The sequence below is a fragment of the Xenopus laevis genome, chromosome 1L (genome assembly GCF_017654675.1).
Source record: "Xenopus laevis strain J_2021 chromosome 1L, Xenopus_laevis_v10.1, whole genome shotgun sequence".
Taxonomy (NCBI): Eukaryota; Metazoa; Chordata; class Amphibia; order Anura; family Pipidae; genus Xenopus; species Xenopus laevis.
The window spans coordinates 167,984,881-168,007,072 of NC_054371.1; the positions used below are offsets into that span (position 1 = coordinate 167,984,881).

At 39.0% G+C, this 22,192-nt stretch overlaps 1 protein-coding gene across 2 annotated transcripts in view; it reads right to left on the minus strand.

Annotated features, from left to right (window-relative positions):
- gnb1l.L (guanine nucleotide binding protein (G protein), beta polypeptide 1-like L homeolog) overlaps positions 1-21,898 on the minus strand; it is a 34,709-nt gene extending 12,811 nt beyond the window's left edge. Inside the window, exons 1-4 of one of the 2 annotated variants that reach the window (XM_018262128.2) lie at positions 21,824-21,880; positions 12,520-12,645; positions 11,277-11,405; positions 601-757 (exon numbers count right to left, since the gene is read on the minus strand). In XM_018262128.2, the coding sequence (XP_018117617.1) occupies positions 601-757; positions 11,277-11,405; positions 12,520-12,635 (402 nt within the window). In that variant the 5' untranslated portion in view covers positions 12,636-12,645; positions 21,824-21,880. Of the gene's footprint in view, positions 1-600; positions 758-11,276; positions 11,406-12,519; positions 12,646-21,775 lie in introns of both variants that reach the window. The other variant, XM_018262117.2, reaches the window with a different exon arrangement.
- Between the last annotated feature and the right edge of the window lie 294 nt (positions 21,899-22,192).

A 22,192-nucleotide genomic window follows, 5' to 3' on the forward strand; every position in this document is an offset into this window, starting at 1 on the left:
CTACCCTCTTTTATCAGGATGGGCTTTCGCAAAAATGGAAACGCACGTGCTGATGTTGCTGAACTACAACTCACTACTGCCAAAAATACACAAAAATAGAGTTGGACGCCAGGGGTTCTTTGCAAAACAGTAGGTTTTATTTAAAACAAAGCACCACAGCAACAGGGAAAGGCAGGCACTCGCAAGGAATGAAGCCATATAGGCCATTACACTTATGGGTCCCTACATTTGCATTGGTGTTTCTTTTTCAATTTTACATTAGTTATAGGGATGGCTCTCTTATTGCCAAGGTTATGGTGTTGTAGGCACTAAATTTTGTGGCAAGGTGGGGGGGGGGGTGGAGGGCAACACCTTTCCCATCTAACAGACACAATGCATAGAAAGTGAGTGGTAGCACTGAATTTATGGACACAGTGTATAAAATATAAGACAAGGAAACACTTTTGGCTTTTTTTACTTCTTAAGTTCTCAACAGCTAAATGCTACTTTTATCAGCAGAAAAGTTATGTTTTAACTGCATGCCCCTTAACCACATGTTCTCTCTCTGGTCGCACTTTTGTGGATGGTAGTGAGATTTCCTTAACGTAAGGCATCGCTTACCTGTGAACTGTCCCTTCCTGGCATGGCTAAAAGGCAACTTTCGGTCTTCAGTAAAGAACATTTACAGAATCCAACACTCTCCACAGGAATAGAGTCAATTTTTTCATTTCTACCTTCTGCTAAATTCCATGTACATATCTGAAGGTCTCTGCCCTGACTGTGAGGAAAAAGAACAGATGCTATGAGAAATTATTTTGCCTGGCACAAATTATTCATGTATTAAAAACTGACAGAGTTGAAATATATCCTTTCCGTTTCCTTACAATTTCCCTTGCCTGCACAAATGTTTGGCATTACTTTTAAAAGAGAACTAAAGCTTAACGGAAGAAGTAGGCTATAAATGTTGTACATTACGATTTGGTGGGGGGGTCTGGGCCCACCAGGGCAGTCGCATTGGTGCCCACACCCCCTCAATGCCCCCCGCTGCCCACCAACCCCACAGGCCCCATCCTATCTACCCCTTTCCTGCCGCCAGTGTGTACCTTCTTTTCTCTTCATGATCGGGGTGGGGGAGGTCAGGGAGTGCACAGTCTAAAGTGCCCATGGGGAGTGGGTCTGGGCTGGTGGGGCCCACCATGCTTTTTCCCAGTGTCCTGCATGTAACACCTCATTTTCTTTTCTCCTGATTCACTGCACATGCTCTGTGCTACTGCTAGAGACTGAACGTAGGAAAAAGGCACAAGATAATCAATATATATGATATAAATGTCACAATATAAGGCTGATGCTGATGCTAATTATTGGTACATGGCAGCTCAGAAACCAGCACAATTAGCAACACAATCTAATAATCAGCCTTGTAGCATCAGCTTATATGACATCAAACCTCATTTTCTGCTTGATGATTTGCAACGACCCCTAAGCTTAGCTTCTCAACAGCTGCTCAGAGCCCACTGAGCATGTGAGTGTCACTGGTACTCCTAACAAAATCCAAGATGGGAAACTCCTCTGACAACTATGAATGCCTGGATCATTACTGCTATAGAGATGCTGAATCTTTAGGCTGGTTTAATAAATTCAATTTATAAAATGTGGTATTTCTAGCAATGTTCATTTTTAGGGTTTAATGTTCAAGCCATCTTGTAAGTTACATCCTAATATTGTTCATAACTTATGTACCCCTCTCCTGAACAGTGCTGCAATCACCTTTAAGTATATAGTAGCCCTTTAACGTTTTCCTTGCCAGCAGTGTGGCTACTCTGGAAGCTCAAACTAACTAAGGCTCAAACTATGTATCAGAGAAAAAGAAAGGAGAACTGTGGATAAAGTTAGAGTGACATATTTCACGCAAGTTAATTATAGATGAAAGGTTACAATTTTAAGCAAGAAAAGGAACGGAATGAATGTTATGAAGTAGTGAAAAAAAGCATGTAGTACTATCACTTATTGTCAGAAAGCTGCTTCATACGCTGCAACAATGTTACATGCATAAAAATAGAGATTTGATTCAGAGTTGCCAGCACTACAGAACATAAATAAACCATTGTTTCAACCACACATTGAACAAGGGACATGATATTGGACAACAACTGATGAAAAAAAAACACACAGGCTAGATATAGACTAGAAATGGCTTTAAAGGACAGCCAGATTACAACACTTGCAAACTCAAAAACTTTAATTTTGCCATTGAAAGTAACTTTCCACTGTACACTTATTTCAAATTAAATAGTTTTGTATGCTAGGGGGCAGATTTATCAAAGGTCGAATTTCGAGTTTATGTGAGGTTTTTTTTACTCTAATGAATTTGAATATACTCACAACTCAAAAAGGTTATTTAAGAAAAAACTCAAACGTCTAAAACTCTAACTTATATTACCGACCCGAAAACTCGAATCAAATATGAATCGAATTCGACTAAACTCGAATTTGAATGTCAGGAAGGCTATTAACATCTGCAAATGGGTCACTGGACCTCTGCAATTGACTTACACATGAACTCGGCAGGTTTTAGATAGCGATTAGTCGAATTTGAATTGTTCAAACGGTCCAGGTATGATAAATCTCGAATTTGAGTTTGGATTATTCCCAACTGGAATTTGTGAGTTTTGAGCAAAAATCCAACTCGAAATTTGAATTAGAATTTCCAATTCAAACCTTAATAAAATCTGCCCCTAAGGCTCATACCACACGGCACGATTTATTTCTTATGGCAAATTTTATATGATAAATCACCTGAATATACTTTTGTATTCAGAACACTGAAAAGTAATGCAGGTAAAACACATCAATCAAACAAAGTAACTGTGGGCAGTTTCCCTGGAAGTAAACAATTTGCAATTACTTAACGGATGTGTTTTACCTGCAGAGATGTTCATCGTGCTAGGTGCAAAGGTATTTACAGGCAAGTTTTAACATCTGTGAGTGTGTGCCATGGTCCTAAAGGGGAATGTTTGTTACAATTGTTCTTATTTTCCCCTTCATTAGTTCGAACAATCCTTTAAAGAAACCTTATAAGAATGGATTTTTTTTTTTATGAAAGAAAGGCTTATATAGCTGTGTCTATTAAACAACAAGCAAGAAGGAATTGATCAAGGGAGTCATCAGGTTACTACTTTTGAAGTCAGAAGGAAAATTGTTCCATATCCCCAGGAGACTGAATCGAGTCTACTGCAGGGACATTGTTTACCTTTCCTTGGATCTTGGAAAAAGCCAAATTTCATTGATATGCTTTTTTTTTTAATATTACAATGTAACTATATAATAACAATGAAAACATCACTAAGCAATCAGTGTTAAAGACAGATATACAAATATTTTAACATGCACATGAAATATACCCATCATACATGAGAACCTCTATACTGAGCTTCAGTATAGATTCAATATAGAATAAAACAGCCACTGCCACTGGTATTTTCCAGTGGCAGATTACTGCTCATGCCATTGCCCTTAGTTGCATGTCTGCACTAACATGTCCCAACAAAGCCCTACAATCTTTCAATAAGTATGCAAGCTCCATCATAGCTCTATTGGGTAAAAAAAGCTAAATGATTTGAGGAGTCTCCTCTTATTGGAGTGCCTCTTGAGCAGGGTAGAAGTGACCTGGTTTGCTGCATTTCTATTGCTTTGTCAAATAAATGGCTGTTTAAGCAGGTAATTTAGGCTCATGATCAGTTCACATCAATGTATGGCTACAAATAGAAAGAGGCCGCTGAAACTCACTGTTTCCTTGTTAGAAGCTTGTAGGCCGGGTCAGAAAGTATGGTTGCCAGGTGCGGATTTCCCTTTGCGTCCTACGCCGCATAACATGAAGAGAAGAAAATCAGACAGCCACAACACCAGACCTTTAAAAATGCATATCTTTATTCATCAATATTAAAAAGCACGTGTGATATTATGGGCCTGAAGCATTTCGGGCACTTCAGTCCTTCATCATAGGCTTTGATGAAGGCCAGAAGCGCCAGAAATGCGTCAGATATGAATTTTTAAATGGTCCGGTGTTGCGGCTCTCGGATTTTCTTCTGTCAACATCAATGTATGCAATGTATTTGCCTTTATCTAGCTAAACACATTTTACACCAAAAACTATTCATTTATTTAGTTAACATTCAGTTACAGTAACTTTGATACCTGCCAAAGCCAACATGTCATGCTCTTCTATGTCAATGTCTATGTCAGCTTAATTTTTCATTCAGACTCTTCCATAGGTATGTGAGGCAGACTTGCATATCCATTGACCTCCAATGGCAATATTCTTTGAAGAAAAAAAATATTTGTACACTGCTAAGCAGCCTTACTAATGCTGAAATAAAATTGCAATAATATCCTTAATATGTTCATCAATCCACCTCACATTTTTTTCATTGGCTCGTTATTTTTAAGTTTACATAATTCATATTAGTCAGTCACCTACCTGTTGACTCCCCTAACTTTTGCTCTCCTTAAGGGGCAAATTCACTAACATGCAGAAATTCGCAATCGACGGCTTCACTCACATCGTCACACTTCGCCAGGCGAAGATTCGCCAGGACAACGCTAATTCACTAAAATGCGAAGTTGTGTCCAGGGTGCCGAACAATGGCGAAGTTTCGCTAGCTTTAATTTGGCAAGCAAAGCGAAGTTGCGCTAGCATTGGCTAATTTGCATTCGGCGGGAAGTTAAATTTTAATGGATGTACAGTATATGTCGCAGCAAATACATTATACTATACAAGCCCATGGAACCTTAATAAAAGAAACCTTTGAAGTCCCTTATTCTTTAACTGTAAGGCTATCGCAACACCACAGGAAGATTTGTCAGCCACATTAAATCTTCACTAATGCGGCGACAAATCCCCCCAAAATTCTTTCACACTGGAAATAAATTAAAATGCTCATGGGAAAACATATGGGGTTCTTTGTTTTTCAAAGTCACCTGAAGTGACCGGGTTTGGACTGTGGTTCATAATAGGCTCTGATATTTCAAGTACACAGAGACCCAAACAGCCCCCACAGGCCCACTAAATAGTGACTGTCTATAGCAGTGATCCCCAACCAGTAGCTCGTGAGCAACATGTTGCTTCCCAACCCCTTGAATGTTGCTCTCATTGGCCTCAAAGCAGGTGCTTATTTTTAAATTCCAAACTTGGAATTACATTTAATTGTATAAAAACTAAGTATAGTGCCAAGGAGAGTCTCCTGTAGGCTGCCAGTCCACATAGAGGCTACAAAATAGCCAATCACAGCCCTTATTTGGCACACCAAGGGACTTTTTCATGTATGTGTTGCTCCCCAACTGTTTTTACATTTGAATGAAGCTCATGGGTAAAAAAGGTTGGGGACCCCGGTCTATAGCATCATTCAACTGCCCCTCTGACATTTGCCAGAATCTAGATTGCCAGTCTGAGCCTGCATGTCTCACAGGACATAGTTACATAGTTAATTTGGGTTGAAAATAACCAAGTTTAACCCCTCCAAATGAACCACAGTGCACATATATATGGATGTATCTATACACTGACATATATAAACTATATAACAATACTTATACACTAACAAACCGTAGCTCCTATGATCACCATAGCCTTGGATATTATGCTTGTTCAAAAAAATCATTCAAGTATCTTTTAAAGGATTAATTAATAGAATCTGCCATGACAACATCGCCCAGCAGGACATTCCCTAACCTCACTGCCTTAACTGTGAAGGCCCACCTAACCTGCTTCAAATGAAAGTTCAGTTCAAGGCAAGAGTAATGAAAAAAGAGAAGGAAAGAAAAATGACCATGTTTTGTAATTGTATCAATTACTACACCTCTATAATTCGAACCACTAGAATTAAAATTCGGAGTTAATTACTCCCTATTCCATCAATTTGATTTAAGGTGCCAGTGTTTTATAAGGATTCCAATTCATTCATAAATTAATTAAATTCCCTCTCAACGTTCTAATCAATTTAACCAATAAATGGGTTTGCTATTACAATTCATGAAAATATACAATATAAAGTAACCTGTGCAATCGATTAGATTTTTAATAATTCTGATGTGCTCTAGTGCCATGTGCAGTCAATTAATTCACCAATTCATTTGGTGAGTTGTGCATAAATTAATTAAGATCTAAAAATTAATTATTATGGTCACAATTAAAAAACCCCCTGGTTATCAACCTCTTGATTAAAAGTTGAGGAAAAGTGAAAATTGTATAGAGGGTGGAGTTGCTCCCAATAATGTAACTAATCGTTTTTTCTAAGTCCCTAGGAGCACCACAAAGATGTAGAACGACAGGAATTGTAGGGCTGCGGTCTCAATTGTATCTATATTGGAGAGGCTAGCTTAACCTACAAAACCGCAAACCCCACAGTCCTTAGAATAGAAGATAGATAAGTAAAAAGAGTCTGAGAAGATTATTAATAAAAGTTTTCCAATAGTCTCAATCCCGCCCCACCATCCGGTGATTTTAAGATAAAATCAAGGAGACCATCAGTTGCCCTATAGGGGCAACTGACGGTCTCCTTGATTTTAGCTTTAAATCAGAGAGTAATTAACTCCGAATTTTAATTGTAGTGGTTATCTACTTTGTGGGTTAAACCTGAATAAAATAACAAACGATACTAATTGATACGTTTTTTTCTATTAAACATATTTATTGTGAGGTCTTTGAAGGTGAATGTTGCACGTGGTTTGTTATATCCAGTAGAGAGGAGTTAAATTTACCAAACCATAATAATAAGCAACATTGTAATTTGCTAACCCAGTGTTATCAGCTTATCTCAAAGACTGTAAACATAGTTTCAAGTCAGATAACTGCAATAAGATAAGGGTATCCTTTTCCAAACCATACAACAAATTGAAACTAAATTATCTTTTTGAGGGAAGTGTTCGAATTATAGAGGTGTAGTAATTGATACAGTTACAAAACAAGGTCCTTTTTCTTTCCTTCTCTTTTTTCATTATAATTGACTTACACCTTGTGTGGCTGTAGAGTCTGAGCATTTATTTAACTTATTTTAAGAGTTAACCTTTTCCTTCTAATAAAATTCAAGGCAAGAGTAGTCTCTAGTGTGTTTCTGGTGTTCTTTTCTATGTGGAAAAAAGATCCCCTGCAATCTGTCTATAATGCCCTCTAATGTACTTTTAAAGAATAATCATGTCCCCTCGGAGGTGCCTTTTCTCCAAAAAAAAAACCCCAAATCTAGACAGTCTACCCTCATAGTTTAAATCCTCCATCCCCTTTACCTCTGAATTCTCTCCAGCTCATTAATAACCTTCTTATGGATTGGTACTATTAATATATTCCATTAAGATAAGTTAAATATTGCTCCATAACAACAATTGAAACAGCATTTCCCATACAAACATCACTAGTAAAGATTGGTTAATAACCATTAACAAAAGTGCGTGATAAAAATGAGCATTTAAACAAAGTATTAATAATTTAAGAAACATGTTGGTACTGGATCTATGATCTAGAAAAATATCACAAAGAATGCAATGATAACTGGGCATTCCCCATATTTCAGTGGTTCCCAAACTTTGGAACTGCCCAGGGGGATGTGTCAGACTTTGCCTAAAGGCCAGTTAGGCTCAATTCTTATTTAGAATTACAGAAGGGTGACAGTAACTATGATATTTGTTTATATTTAGTAAGCTGTTTATGAGCTCAAGGGGGGCTGGGCAAACCTGGAATTAGGAATTGAACCCAAAAAGTCTAAACATTTGCTGGAGCAAATTACTTCCGTAATAAGTGACTTGCAGTTTATGTTAACTAACCCTGCATAATCCATTTTAATGGAATCAGTAAATTTCAGGCATTTGGTGTTAAAATGCTCACGCAGAAAACATTTATGACATTGTAGATCCCATACTTGTATTTAATTTTCAAACTAAAAAGTGCTAAAACTGCAGAATTAGTATAGTTGAAAGAAGACTTGTAGTACATGTAATGTAATTGCTGTTGCCCTACGGACCATATAATGAACATGATATTACAGTTGCAGAACTATATGGGTTGAAAGACAAATTAGAATCTTTACCCATCCAGCTAACAGATAACTTGGCACTCAGAGTCACTAGACTTGAAGTCTGATGTAAAACAGACATTCTGCAATTCACTATCGCATCTCATAGACAGTAAGTAGGCTTTGCACAGAACATCAAGTACAACAGCTGCCAAAGAAAAGCAATAACTTGTTAATTGTCTTCAGGGTAAAATTACAAAGGAACGCACAGTCAGCCCATGTTTTTCATTAAATAGATTCAATGATTTCATGAAAGATTGGATATGATGTAAATGTAGATGTACCCTCTGGTAATCATTTGGTACAAGAAACCATGAACAATTCCAACAAATCTAATATCATGTGTCTGTTGCACTAGCCTTATTTACTGACCAGAAAGTGACAGAGCATATAATATAAAATACAAAAAAATCCCAAAGAATACCTTCTGTCTGTAGTCGGTTGGGTCTAGAATGAAACTGCTAAACTATAAACTAAAAAAACTATTTTAGGTGTGTTTTCACTGGGGTGTAAGACCGTACTTATATGTAGTTAACTACATATTTGTACATGGACCTTTTTGGAACTGGCAATATGGGATACTTATTCCACACAGAACCATCCTTCCTCATACATCTTTGCCATCTAGCTTTTAATCTTTAATGCAACTGTACTTTGTATTTACCTGTTTTTATTTCAGTAATTAAAATTATCTCCAGTTTGCTCTATTTATTTATTGTTCTGCTGTTCAGTGCTGCATATATACATAGCGCTTTATAAATAAAAATATACATATATACAGAACAAAAGGCCAACAGCAGAGACAACAGGATAACAGTGTCCATTCTGATCAATGTTGGAAACTGAATGCAGAAATCCCAAGAAATGGTAATCCATCATTTCCATTAAAATTAAAATATATCAACATTTCCCCTTTAAAGGAAAACTAAAGCTTAAGGGAACAGTTCAGTGGCTAAATAGATAGGCTGTGCAAAATAAAAAATCTTTTCAATATAGTTAGTTTGCCAAAAATGTAATGTATAAAGGCTGGAGTGACTGGATGTCTACCATAATAGCCAGAACACTACTTCCTGCTTTTCAGCTCTCTAACTCTGAGTTAGTCAGCGACTTGAAGGGGGGCCTCATGGGACATAACTATTCAGTGAGTTTGCAATTGATCCTCAGCATTCAGCTCAGATTCAAAAGCAACAGTTATGGCCCATGTGCCCCCCAATCAAGTCACTGATTGTTTACTGCTTGGTCACCAGGGTAACCAGTCAGTGTAAACCAAGAGAGCTGAAAAACAGAAAGTTGTGTTGTGTTCTGTTACAAATGCAGTCACTCCAGCCTTTATACATTATATTTTTGCCTAACTAACTATATTATAAACATTTTTTATTTTGCACAGCCTATCTATTTACCCAGTTTTTGTTTTTAAACTGAACAATTCCTTTAACTAAAGAAATAGGATAAAAATGTTGTGAATTATGTTTTTGGCTACTGTACCAGCCCAAGGCTACTGTACCAGCCCAATATATCACGCTGGAGCTCCTGTCAGTGGTAAATGGTTCTGCAACCTTATGTTTTGTGAAAGCAAAATGAGGCCTTTAAAATTACTTTTTTTGCTATTAAAGCCATCTGTAAGGCTACAGCCACACTGGGCTTTTTCTTTGCCTTTGTATATGTGCAAGTCAAGAAACAGTCCATCTGACTGTAACCAAGCTTTCCTGTGTCTGTGCCCAGAGCCAATGCATCAGTTTGGGTGCAGACATTGAGCAGACTGACGAAAAAATACATATACATGCATTTCAGAGCTGAAATCTACTCCAAATGTCTGCACCCAGGCCGACACAGTGACTCTGGGAGCAGAAACAGGAGAGAGTGGATGCAGATCAGAGAATGTGGTTTAGCCTAACAGGTTCCTCGTGTAAAGTACAAAGCAATGGGAAATATTTTACAGAATTTTGTTTAATCTGACTAGCTGGTGCTTGAATTTGCCCTCCTTCAAAAAATTTTAAAGGAAATGCTTATTAATATGTAGATAATGGTATTCTATTATCTAATTGCTAGGATTATATTGAACCTAAGGGCAGTACACCAGCCTTTTCTCTGGCATCTTTTGTGTGCATCGACAGGCATGGCATCAACCTGCAACCTGCATATATACGAAGCAAATTTTGGCCAAAAATGCATTGCATAACATTTTTGAGTTGAAATGCACCAAGTGTGAATTGTGCACATAAGACAGAGCATAAAGAAGCGATCGGCCTGACACTGTGTACCACTGGCCTAACAAACAGGCTGCAGTTTGAGTGACAGACAGAGGTGAGCTTAACAGGGCATACAGTACATTATAACCTACTCCATGTTTGGTGCTTGCAAGGTAGATCATTAGTAAACAGAAAAATGGGCATGATCTGTTCAATCAGAATATAATAAACATGGAGTAGCTTCAGTTTCCCTGTTTAGCTCAATAAATAATAAAAACTATAGATCTTTTGTGTATTTAAAACAAAAGGCAAAAAGTATGTTCAGCACAAGCCCTGTTCACTGCTTTCATGTTTAAATGGGGTTACACTCTTTAATATGCCAAAAAGATATCAGAAATCATGAAAGCATAACCAAAGCAAGAAAAGCTGCATCTCGAAAATGGATCACGTTAAATATGACTTGATATGGTAAATGTTCTATTTGAAAATGATTTATAACTTTTATTGAAGACTATCTTTTGTTCTAGATATTTCCATTTACCAAAATGATAACAAAGAGGAACACTACAAATAACAGTTTTGTTTTTTTACATAATCAAAGGGAATATTATTCTACGCAACATTACAATATACATTAAGTAACATGTTCAATGTTTTTAAAGTTATTTATAAATGTAATTGAAGTTGAAAGCAGCATTTGCTTATCATTTTCTGGTCTCAGGTTCTGACTCACACAGAAGCCAACTCTCCTATAGGTCACTTGATAGGCTGTCTTCTGTTATTTTATCTGAGGAGTCAGAACCAGTGCTGTAGAGAATACAGAAAGCCAGACATGTACTGCATTTTATAGCAACCATAGCTTTGAAATCATAGATTTTTTAAATAAATTCACATTGGAATGTTGCTATTTTTTTTTTCCGTTGTGCAAAAAACTTGTGGGCACAGCTCATTTTAAACTCATTTATATACCTTTTTTTAGATTCAACAAGGACGAAACATAATTGATTTTTATGTACGTCTTTTCTTAAAACATATGTAAAAGCTTTACCTTAACAGCAATTCCCTGTTATGATGCAGTGTATGGAGCCAGTAGACTGATTTCTCCTGATGGCCACTGAGCACTGTCTCTGCTCTCCGAGTACTTAAATTCCACACATGGACAAGACCATTTGAGGACCTGGAATTGAGGCATCATTAAAAATAACTAAAAAAACATGACAATAGTATATTCAGTTGCAGTGGTACAATCTATAGAATACTGTATCTTGCGCTGTTTGAATACAGTCCTCCAAAAAAGACTAATATACTGGATCACAGCCAAGTCCAGACTGAGATTCAAAATAACTGAGGTTTATGATAGGCCCTGTCATTTCAAGTACGCAGAGGCCCAAATAACCCCTACAGGGCCAATAAATAGTGACTTTCTATGGCATCTTACAGAAGTCCCTCTGGCATCTACAGGTTGCCAATCTAGGCCCTGATCATATAACAGATGTTTATTAAATTACACAATTACACAAGATGTTTTGCACATGTGGATGTTGTTTTGCCATTACTGATGCTGTGATATTCAGATATGAAAATGCAATGTAAGGCATGTAATAATTGTTTGTTGACAGCAAAACAGTGCTTTGAACCCTTAAATATGAGCTATAGGAAATCATACCACTTTTTAAAAACAACTTATATATGTTCTTCATTATTTTTGGTTATGCATATAAATCCACTTTTATTACTGCATTTTAACTAAATGCAGCAGTCAGTGATGATTGAGAAGGTGATTCTGTCACTGCAGAGGTCAGTGTGCTCTGCAATGACACAAACGTCTTAATTCCTATTGGATTCTCCTCCCACAGTAGAAAGCAGGGTGCCTTCAGTCCTTCTTGCAAGAAAATCCAACTGTTTTATTTTTAAAACAGCATAGAAAAAACAATGTATGTATATAACAAAGTGGCCTCTTGTGCTCTATAGTAGTGAAACCAGCACACTTTTCTGGCTGTAGATCTGAAACTTTACCAGTTTAACATGCTGTGGTGTCTCTTATGTGCATTGCCTGTCATTGTCGGGCCTAACATATACACTATTACTGTACACAGCAACATGGTATCATTTATAATCAACTAACATACATTGAAGTTATTCTGAACCTGCATTGCTTTATCCCTCAAGTTACCTATTAGCTATGGTGAATTTATACAGTACATAAAAAGAACAGAGACCTTGTATAGTCATTAGTAAATCTCTGTAGTGAAGAGCAAGTTCTACTAATTAAAAAAAAATCATGACCTTACCCCGAGAAGAGAAGTGGCTGACTTGGTCTCTGAACCATACAACTGAAATGCAAGCAGTTCACCTCTGCATTGATCCCTCTAAGGTCAAACTTTGGATCAGGAGATGGAAGAGCCATTTTGAATACACTAATATGAAAAGAAAACCATTTAAATATGCAATCCAAAACATGCACAGCAAATTCACTTTGTTAAGAATTTGTTGGATTTTTACACTTGCAAAATTAAAGAACATGATGAGCATGCATATGAAAATTATCCAGTGGGGGAAATCATCAATTTCTATAATCACATTGAATTTGAATCCTAACAAAAAAGGCTTGGATTTGGCTGAATCCCAGATAAGGTGCATCGATAGTTTATATGAAAAAATATCTTTAATGGTTATTTTTAGTAAATTTGTATTTATATTTTCATATTGCGCTGACACAGCTTGCACATTACAGATCCCAATTACACAATAATAACAACACAATAATGCTTTTTGAAGTTGGAGAAAATGGAACAGGAATGGAAAAGGAAACCCATCGTGACATGTGGAGAACATGCAAATAGTGCCCTGGTAGACACTTAACACTGTGCTTACCATGGAGGCATGCAACTCATGTGTCAGTGCTTTCATTCTACACCTTGCTCTGCATCTTCCTTTATTTTTCAGAGCAATCATGGGACACAGCAATAAAATTAACCTTACCAGAACCTTACAGAGCTCACAATCTGTTTCCAGGGGCAGGCAGAGAGTGGCAGTAAGAGCAACAACAAACCATTGATACTTTATTATGAATAAAATTTTGGAAGAAGACATTTTTCATATATTGTATTCTGGGGAACATGAAGGAGTACTCCGTCACTTATTTTTATGAAACTATGAAAGATGCTCTTACATTGTTCTACAGTAGAGCTCTGTAGTTAGTTAATTCAGTAACCAATGAGTGACTGATATCATGATATCACCAGTAAAAAAGGAGTGAAAAAAAGGGAAAATTACTACATACTATGATTTTCCTTTCCTGGCCACTAACCATGTCAGCTACACCTGGGTAAGCTCCTCCCTGCGCTCCATACAGAAGGATCCACCCCCAATAAACTTTAAATAGCCCCACAGCCCAGCACCTGGTGTTGAGTAACAAGCTGTCTTAACTCCTACTAAGGGATGGGGTGAGCAAACTTGCTGACATGGTTAGTGGCCAGGAAAGGAAACTCATGGTAAGTATGTAGTAATTTTCCCTTTTACCCTGGACACACCATGTCAGCTACGCCTGGGAAGTACCCAAGCGACCTGGGAGGGAATATATAAAAAACTCTGAACCACAGTTATTGCAAAAAGGTTTATTTCTGGATAGCAACAGATTGCAAAACATTTCTTCCAAACTGAGATCTTTTTAGAATTGCCACATCCACCTTGTAGTGGGATATAAATGTGTGTGAGGATGACCAGGAAGCTGCCCTACAGACCACCTCCATTGGTGTGCCCATCTTCACTGCCCATGAAGCTGAGATGCCTCTTGTAGAGTGAGTCCTTACTTTCTGAGGATCTGGTTTGTTTCCTAAGGAGTAGGTCCTCTTAATGATGATTGTTATCCATCTGGATAAGGTACTTTTAGATGCTGGTAATCCCTTATTTTTCCCTCCTGGTATTATGAATAGTCTATCCGTCTTTTGTCCTTGAGACATCTGACCACATCCAGATTGTTAAGTCTGGAGTCTTCATTGTCGAGGGAAGGAAGATTCAACCCATCATTCTCATGGAATGTGGAAATAACTTTTGGTTTGAAGTCTGGTAAGAATCTGATGACCACTCTATCCTGGTAAAATACTGGACTGGTAGAATCATGGGCTAGGGATTGGAGGTCTCCTACCCTCTTTGCCGACGTGATCGATACTAAGAAGAGAGCTTTGAGCGTTAGGTTCCACGAGGATATTTCCTGTAGGGGTGCAAAGGGAGATCCTGATAAGACCCCCAACACTGTCAGTAAGTCGCGCTGTGGACAATGTAATCTTTTAGATGAGACTAGTCTTTTGATAGCCTTAAAAAACCTTTCAACCAGCGGGTGAAGAGCCCACCTGACCCCCGAAATTGAGGCTAAGGCTGATACCTGCACCTTCAAGGTTGAAGGACTGAATCCTTTGTTCAACCTGGCCTGTAGGAACCCCAAGACCTGAGCAACCAAATTCGCCTCCTGTTATTGGATCTGCACCACATCTGGAATTTTTCCCAAGTTTTCCAATATCTGTTATTGGTTGAATTCTTCCTGGATTTGATAAGAGTATCCATTAGCGTTATCATTATCTTCCAGAAAACCCAGGGAGCCGTTGAAAGGCCAAATGGCATGGCGATGAATTGAAAATGCTTTTCCTGAATCGCAAATCTCAGGAACTTGAAATGTTGTGGACATATTGGAATGTGATGGTATGATTTTTGGATGTCTATACTGCATAACCAATCTCCTGGAGACAAGGAGTTTCTTATTGAAGTAGTGATTTCATTTTGAATTTTTTATTTGTAGCAATTGGTTTATTCTTTTGAGATCCAGGATGGGTCTCCACTTTCCGGAAGGCTTTTTTATCAGGAAGAAAACTGAATATATTCCCTTGCTTCTTTCCTCTTCTGGTACTTGGGAAATGACTCCTTGTGTCAATAATTCCTGAATGCAGATCGCTAGGTCCTGTTTTTTTCTTTGAATCTTTAGGAATTGATAAAAAAGTTTTCTCTGACAGGTTCGCTGAACTCCAGTCTGTAACTTATGGTGTCTAGAACCCATCGACCTTTGATGGATTCTGCCCATGAGTCTTGGAACTCGGTTAATCTGCCTCCTATGCAAGACCCTTGGGCTGACAGACCGCCAGAATTGTGTCTTTGGGAAGGCTCTTGTCCCTAGACTGTTTCAACAGTCCAGACTGGCCTCCTTTCCACTGGGATTGTCTGGAATTTTCTGTTCTGTTACGAAATGACCAACTGTCCGAAGTATTCTTTCGGGCTTTAAAGGCACCTCCTCCTCTGCCTGATTGCCTGAAAGGGTATTTTCTCTTCTTGGATTGTGGCAAGAACTGACTTTTTCCGCCTGAAGTCTTAAATATTAGTTCTTCCAATTTTTTGCCAAAAAGGATCTGACCTTGAAAAGGTAGGTGACACAAGGCCATATTGGAGGTTGTGTCCACTTCCCAGGGCCTTAATCACAGCACTGTTCTAGAAAGGGCAGAAAGGGCCATAGATCTAGATCTAGGTCCCAGGATGATGCACTTATGCCTGCCTGGAACAAAGCCGATGGTGACCCTGCTGCCTCCGCTCCCATCCTACCCCAAACGTATGACCCCCATCCCGTCAGGTCACCGGACCGAGCATTCAGAAGCCGGTAAGGCTGGGTGGATGGAGGGACATAACTCCCGCCTTCACGGTGAGGGAAGAGTTTAAACTGGGTAAAAAATATTTTAATGGCCCTACACAAAAAACCCTCCGTCCCTGGGCTGCCTTCACGACGAAGCCCTGCTGCCTGGAGCAAAAAAGAAAAATATTCTTTCCTCTGAAAAGGAGCACTGACAGAAGGAAGAAAAGACACCAGGTACTGGGCTGTGGGGCTATTTAAAGTTTATTGGGGTGGATCCTTCTGTATGGAGCGCGGGGAGGAGCTTACCCAGGCGTAGCTGACATGGTGTGGCCAGGGTAAATATAAGTGGGTTTCTCTATATAGACTGCAGAGTTTTATATATCCTACAGGCATTACACAGCAGAAAAACTTTTGTCCCCTTTCAAATGGACATGACTGTAACGTGAACTCCTGCAGCTTTACCTTAGTTAGGGTTTGCGAGCTTGAGGGTCATTATACTGTGCTTGATGGTAAAATTAGCTGGGCGCAAGTATTACTAACAAGGAAGCACAGATAAATAACACAGCAGTATACTGCCAACAGTCCCACTTTTATTGAAACAACACAGCAGTCCCGTTTTGTTGCTTAAATGTCCAGCTCCCTCAATGCCTTCAATGTCCAGGTTCTCGCCTGACAGCTAAAGCCGACATCATAAATCTCATCTTGCGAGATTATGGCGTCACGACTACGCATATATATAGGAGCAGTTACGCAAAACGTCAACGCTTTGGGGGAGTGACTAGCGGGTATGGAGAACTTTAGTGTAGTGTAATGAGAAGCTTTTTATCACACATGTGGCTGCGAGTGTCCATTCAAAATGTTTGTATGTGCTCGCAGCTCCTACCTTTGCCAGTAAAAATACAGTTACTAGAGCTTCTACTCCCAATTGGTCTTCAGTCATATATTCCTTATTCTCACAGCCCTGGCCTTTGTCAGGGAAGAAAGAGGCAAAACATGTTATTTTCTTAGTGGTTGCCTGTGAAACCCTAAACACAGTTGCCTCTGCTCTCACTATTCAGTTAAAAGTACAATTCATTTTTCTGTCCCCGGTTACACATTGATAAATAAATACATTTTCCAGATACCAATTTAACTTGAAATTAAGGTTTTTGTGGAAACGAGGGCAAGGTGAAATTAATGATTTTTTTTTCTTTCTGCTCTTGAGAATCCTAGTGTTTTTTGTGCAAATGGGGGCCAGATTTTTCACTATTTAGAGATATGATACGGGTTAATTTGGTAGAAGATGAGTGATTTTTTTTACTGTGGCATAAGAGGATACCAATATTTTATGTGGCCATTATGGTCACATTTTTATAATTAACAAAAAAAGCTAATTTGGTACAAGGTACAAACCCTAATCTAGGTTTTTTTTTTTTTTAGGTTTAAATGTGTTTAAAATACAGTACTTCTTGTGTATATTTTGCCATAACTGTAAGTAGTGAATCCAGTTTGGCCATCCACAAATCACTTCTGGTTTTAGATTGTCAGACAAGTCGGCTCACCCAGAACTTTTGGGAGTCTGCACCTGATCCCTTTGCTTATCCCACCACCGAAAAGAATAAACATTACATTGCATCTGGAGCAGGTGTGGTTGGTAGGGTAAGGGCATAATAAGGGCATAGTTGTGGGCAGTGACAGACTCATTCAGATCCTGGGTTCCCCATCCGATTTTAAAGGGGACCTGTCACTCATAAAAAGTTATATAATAAAAGTACTTTTCAAATTAAGCATGAAATCCAAATTCTTTTTTTTATTCAAAAATCCTTACCTGATCTCATTGAAAAATCTCAGCTGCCAATCATATATTGCCTGCCCTTCTATGCCAGAGGCAGAGCAGGCAATTACTATCACTTTCCATTCTGCACTTCCTTGATGACACTGCACTTCTCACATTCCCCTTCTCTCCTCACCATCTACTTGGTTAGCCAGTGCAAGGACATGGACATTAGGTGCCCCATTCTGGTGCATAAGCAAGATTTTGGCATGATGAAAAGCTTGCCTTAATAACAATGTCCACAAAATGGCGCCTGCCTGTTTCATGTGATTTGGAATTATTTCTTAGGGTGTAGGGTGACAAGTCTCTTTTTAGAGTGAATGTGATGTGAATTTATTAATAACATAATATTAAGGGTTCTTTATGAATACAGCAAAGTGCAGTTTTTTAAAGCAAATCACCATGTTTTCCCCCACAATGCAGCATGTTCCCCTACAACTCCATGTGATTTGATTGGAGCAAAGTTAGTAGCAGTGGTTAGTTACTGTTGGAACCCAGGGATTACCACCACACCAGTTAAAATATCAGTAGTTGCCCAACTATATTATTCTTTCCTACTGTCTTATAGATAGCTTCAAAACTAATGGTTGCAAAAGGTGGTCCATAAGTTTAGACAGGGGTTCCCAACGAACCAATCACTTTAATAATAGGGTGTCCTTGGGGGTGGGGTTTATTTTTTATGTAGGATAATGTTGTGCAAATAGGGTGAAATACTTTGACATTGTCTGTCATATCACTTGTTATTAATGATCTATTGCATCATCTATTATTTAAAACGTTTCAAAATGTATTCGCAGTGTTTTTCAATAGTTTAGTGTACTCACTTCTGTTACCCAGCTGTCTCAAGGCTTCTCTAAAATAGTCAGTTTGTTTTTAGCCTCTGAGGATTCAACTCTGTCTAACAATTCCCTTCAGGTAAACCTTTCTGAGCTGGGTCACACACACAATATCAGAGGCTTCCCCTACTGCAAACCAGAGTGTGATCCTCTGTTAGAGGGAGAAGAAAACATACAGTGTTAGGATCCCCCAACTCCTTACCTACTCTTCCCTTATTGGTTTACTTAGAAATCTTGTGCAGTTTTGTGCTTTCACGTTTTAAACTTGGCTTCTGCGATACAGTGTTTTTCTTGCCCAAAATATTCCAGCACCATTAGCAACAACAAACAGTTTTGTACAATTAACTCAAGATGATTGGTAAATGTTTGCTTCATTTATACTATCATTAAAGTAAAAATAACTTCACTGTAAAGTTAGAAGCATATCTGGAGGGCTACAAACTGGCCTGTTAGAATTAGTATAGACAATTGCTGTTAAGCAACACATTTTGCTCCCTTTCCCTTATGGCAAAATGAGATTCAAAATATACTCTGGTGTTTCAAGGCCAAAACAGCCCCTACCAATGCCCAATTAATTGTGCTGAGTTATGGCAGATTACAGCAATCCCTGTCATTTACCAGCACATCCTTATGCCAGTTAGGGCCTGTGTAATGGGTATGGCGCACAACACCTTTATAGCCTGAAAGTGTGACAATACAGATGGAAAGCTTGGTTGTGACCCATGGGAGGTAGAATCATTTTGATTGCTGCTAATATGCAGTGGGATATACATAAAATATATTACATTACAGTAAATAACTTGATTTTAAGCTCTAATGCTACATCGCTAATCTTATATAGAAGCAAGGCCTAGAGAGGAACTTGGCAGAATAGCTACTGGTCTGGCTGTTGTGGACAGAAAGGGAGAACCCCTGTAAGGGACTTCACTGCATTGTATCACGATGTCGGTGGTTTAATTTTCCTCGTGTAGAAATTAAGTGCTACTCTCTCCAGCAGCAATACCGCCGAAGGTGACCCAGTGGGTACATAAAATAAATACCCCAGTCTTATTAGTCAAGTAGATGGTCAACTGTGTACAGAGTTGTATCCCCTAGGAAAACACCATCATCAATCCAGTTTAACACTGAAAATGTAGATGCATGTCAGAGCTGGCTGGCAGAAGGGATTGATTTGCTGCACAGCTGCAAGAGGTTAAATAATCTTACTGTTCACTATTTGTTCACATCAAGTGTGGATGTTATTAACTCTAATCTTAAAGGTTTAATGTACTTTATTATGACACACACACACACCATGAAATATTCCTTGGGTCAGTGAACCTCATTTGAAAACTGGAAAGTGCAGAAGAGCAGAAGAGGGAGGCAAATAATAGTAAAAAAATATATAAAAAATTAAGACCAGTTCTAATAATAGGACATTCTGTAACATAGTAAAGGTTAACTTGGAGGTGTAAACATTAAAGCTTACAATTTGAACATATCTATGTGTTCTAAACTTCTCTTTGTAAAGTATTTAGAATTTACGGAAACACTGTCTTGCATTAAAGGACAAGGAAAGGAAGACTCTGTAGGGACTGGCAAGTTGTTAGGCACAGGGCCGGACTGGGAGTAAATAGCAGGCCGGGCAAAAAAATCAAAGCAGCCCACATGTAAACACACAATGGTTTTGTACTCATCCACACATATAATGTATAATGTACCCCAGAACTCATAACAGATGGCACAAAGGCATTTCCATGTATAATACCCCAACATTCATAACAGGATGGCACAAAGGCAATTCCATGTATAATACCCCAGAACTCATAGTAAGATGGCACAAAGTCATTTCTGTGTATAATACCATCAGAACTCATAGTAGAATAACACAAAAGCCATTCCGAGTATAATACCCCAGAACTCATAGGAAGATGGCACAAAGACAATTCCGTGTATATGACAGAATTCACAGCAGGGTGGCATAGTCCAGATGGCATAGTGGCAGTCCTATTTTTCTGAAGGTTAAAAATCAGAATGGCTATTTAAGGGAAGAAAAGGGTGAATGGTGTCACAGTGGGAAAATAGAGGAGAGCCAGCCAAATCCTTGCAACAGTTGTGATAAGGGAATTTTGGGGAAGTGAACATAGTAAAGTAACAAACACCATAAGGCAGAAAAAATTAAGGGGGATTTGTATCCAGCATTCATCTGCACTGATTGTTGGGGGGGGGGGAGAAGGGGAATTTGCAGATTAGGGAAGTACCATCCTGCCTTTTGGTCTGTTACATAGTTAGATCAGGTTGAAAAAAGACATCAAGTTCAACCCCTCCAAATGAAACCCAGTATCCATACAAACCACTCCATACACTCACATAAACTATATATACCCATCTCTATACTAACTACAGAGTTTAGCATCACAATAGCCTTTGATATTATGTCTGTCCAAAAAATCATCCAAGCCGTGAAGTCCGCTGCCAGAATCTGCGCCGAGGGGTAAGTATAAAGTATGGGACATTTCTCCGGGGGGGGGGGGCAGTTAGCCTGGGTGGAGGAGGGGGGTCTATGTGGGGTGGGGGGTACGGGGCTTTTTACAAATGGGTTGAATTCTAATTTAAGGACTGGAGTCCAAAACTGCACTGCATTCTCCAGATGAGGCCTTACCAGGGACCTATAAAGAGGCATAATTATGTTTTCATCCCTTGAGTTAATGCCCTTTTTTTATACAGAACTTTATTTGCTTTAGTAGCCACAGAATGACACTGCCCAGAATTAGACAACTTGTTATCTACAAAAACCCTAGATCCTTCTCATTTAAGGAAACTCCCAACACTCGGCCATTTAGCCTATAACTTGCATTTATAATATTTCTGCCAAAGTGCATAACCTGCATTTATTAACATTGAACCTCATTTTCCAGTTTGCTGCCAGTTTCCAAACGTAGACAAATCACTCTGCAAAGTGGCAGCATCCTGCATGGGACCTATAGTTATGCCCAATTCCAAAACCCACAGCACACCCTGGCCTCTCATGCCAAAATTGGTCCGGTGCTCAGTAAAAAAGGGGAATCGGCACCCCTAGCAATACGTGATAAGAAGGTAATTTTCTTATCACGTATAATGAACTTGTCCCTATCTCAAGTGATTCTAGACAGGACAGGTGACTTTCACGTGACTGTCCCGGGAGGACAAGCAACCCCCATGACAGCCGGGGTGGGGGAGAAGGGGACAGGCGACCCCCCCCACCACAGGCAATACCCCCCACACATACACCAAACAGACAGGGGCCTTTGCATTTCACCACTCACTAAAACAGATCTTTCTGCAGCTGTGCTGTCTCCTGTACTTCTCCTTACAATTATCTTTCGGCTGGCAGGCTGCAAACAGCATACGGTGCAATGTGGTGCTCACTCTGCAATCCACTGATCATGTCTGCTGTTTGCAGCCTGCTAGCCGAGAGCCGATTATTAGGAGACAGCACAGCTGCAGAAAGATCTGTGTCACTGCTCCACAAAGTCAGTACAAAGGGCTGGGGGAAGGGGACTTGGTCGGGCTTCTCAGAGTACTGAAAGTTACAAGTCCCCGGACAGTAGATCGGGAGTGACCCACTTAATAAAAAACTGAGCGGCCCCTTGGGCATTTGCCCGTTCAGACAAATTGTTAGTCCAGTTTGTGGGCCTCTCCCGATCTACTGTCGGGGGACTTGTAACTTTCAGTACTCTGAG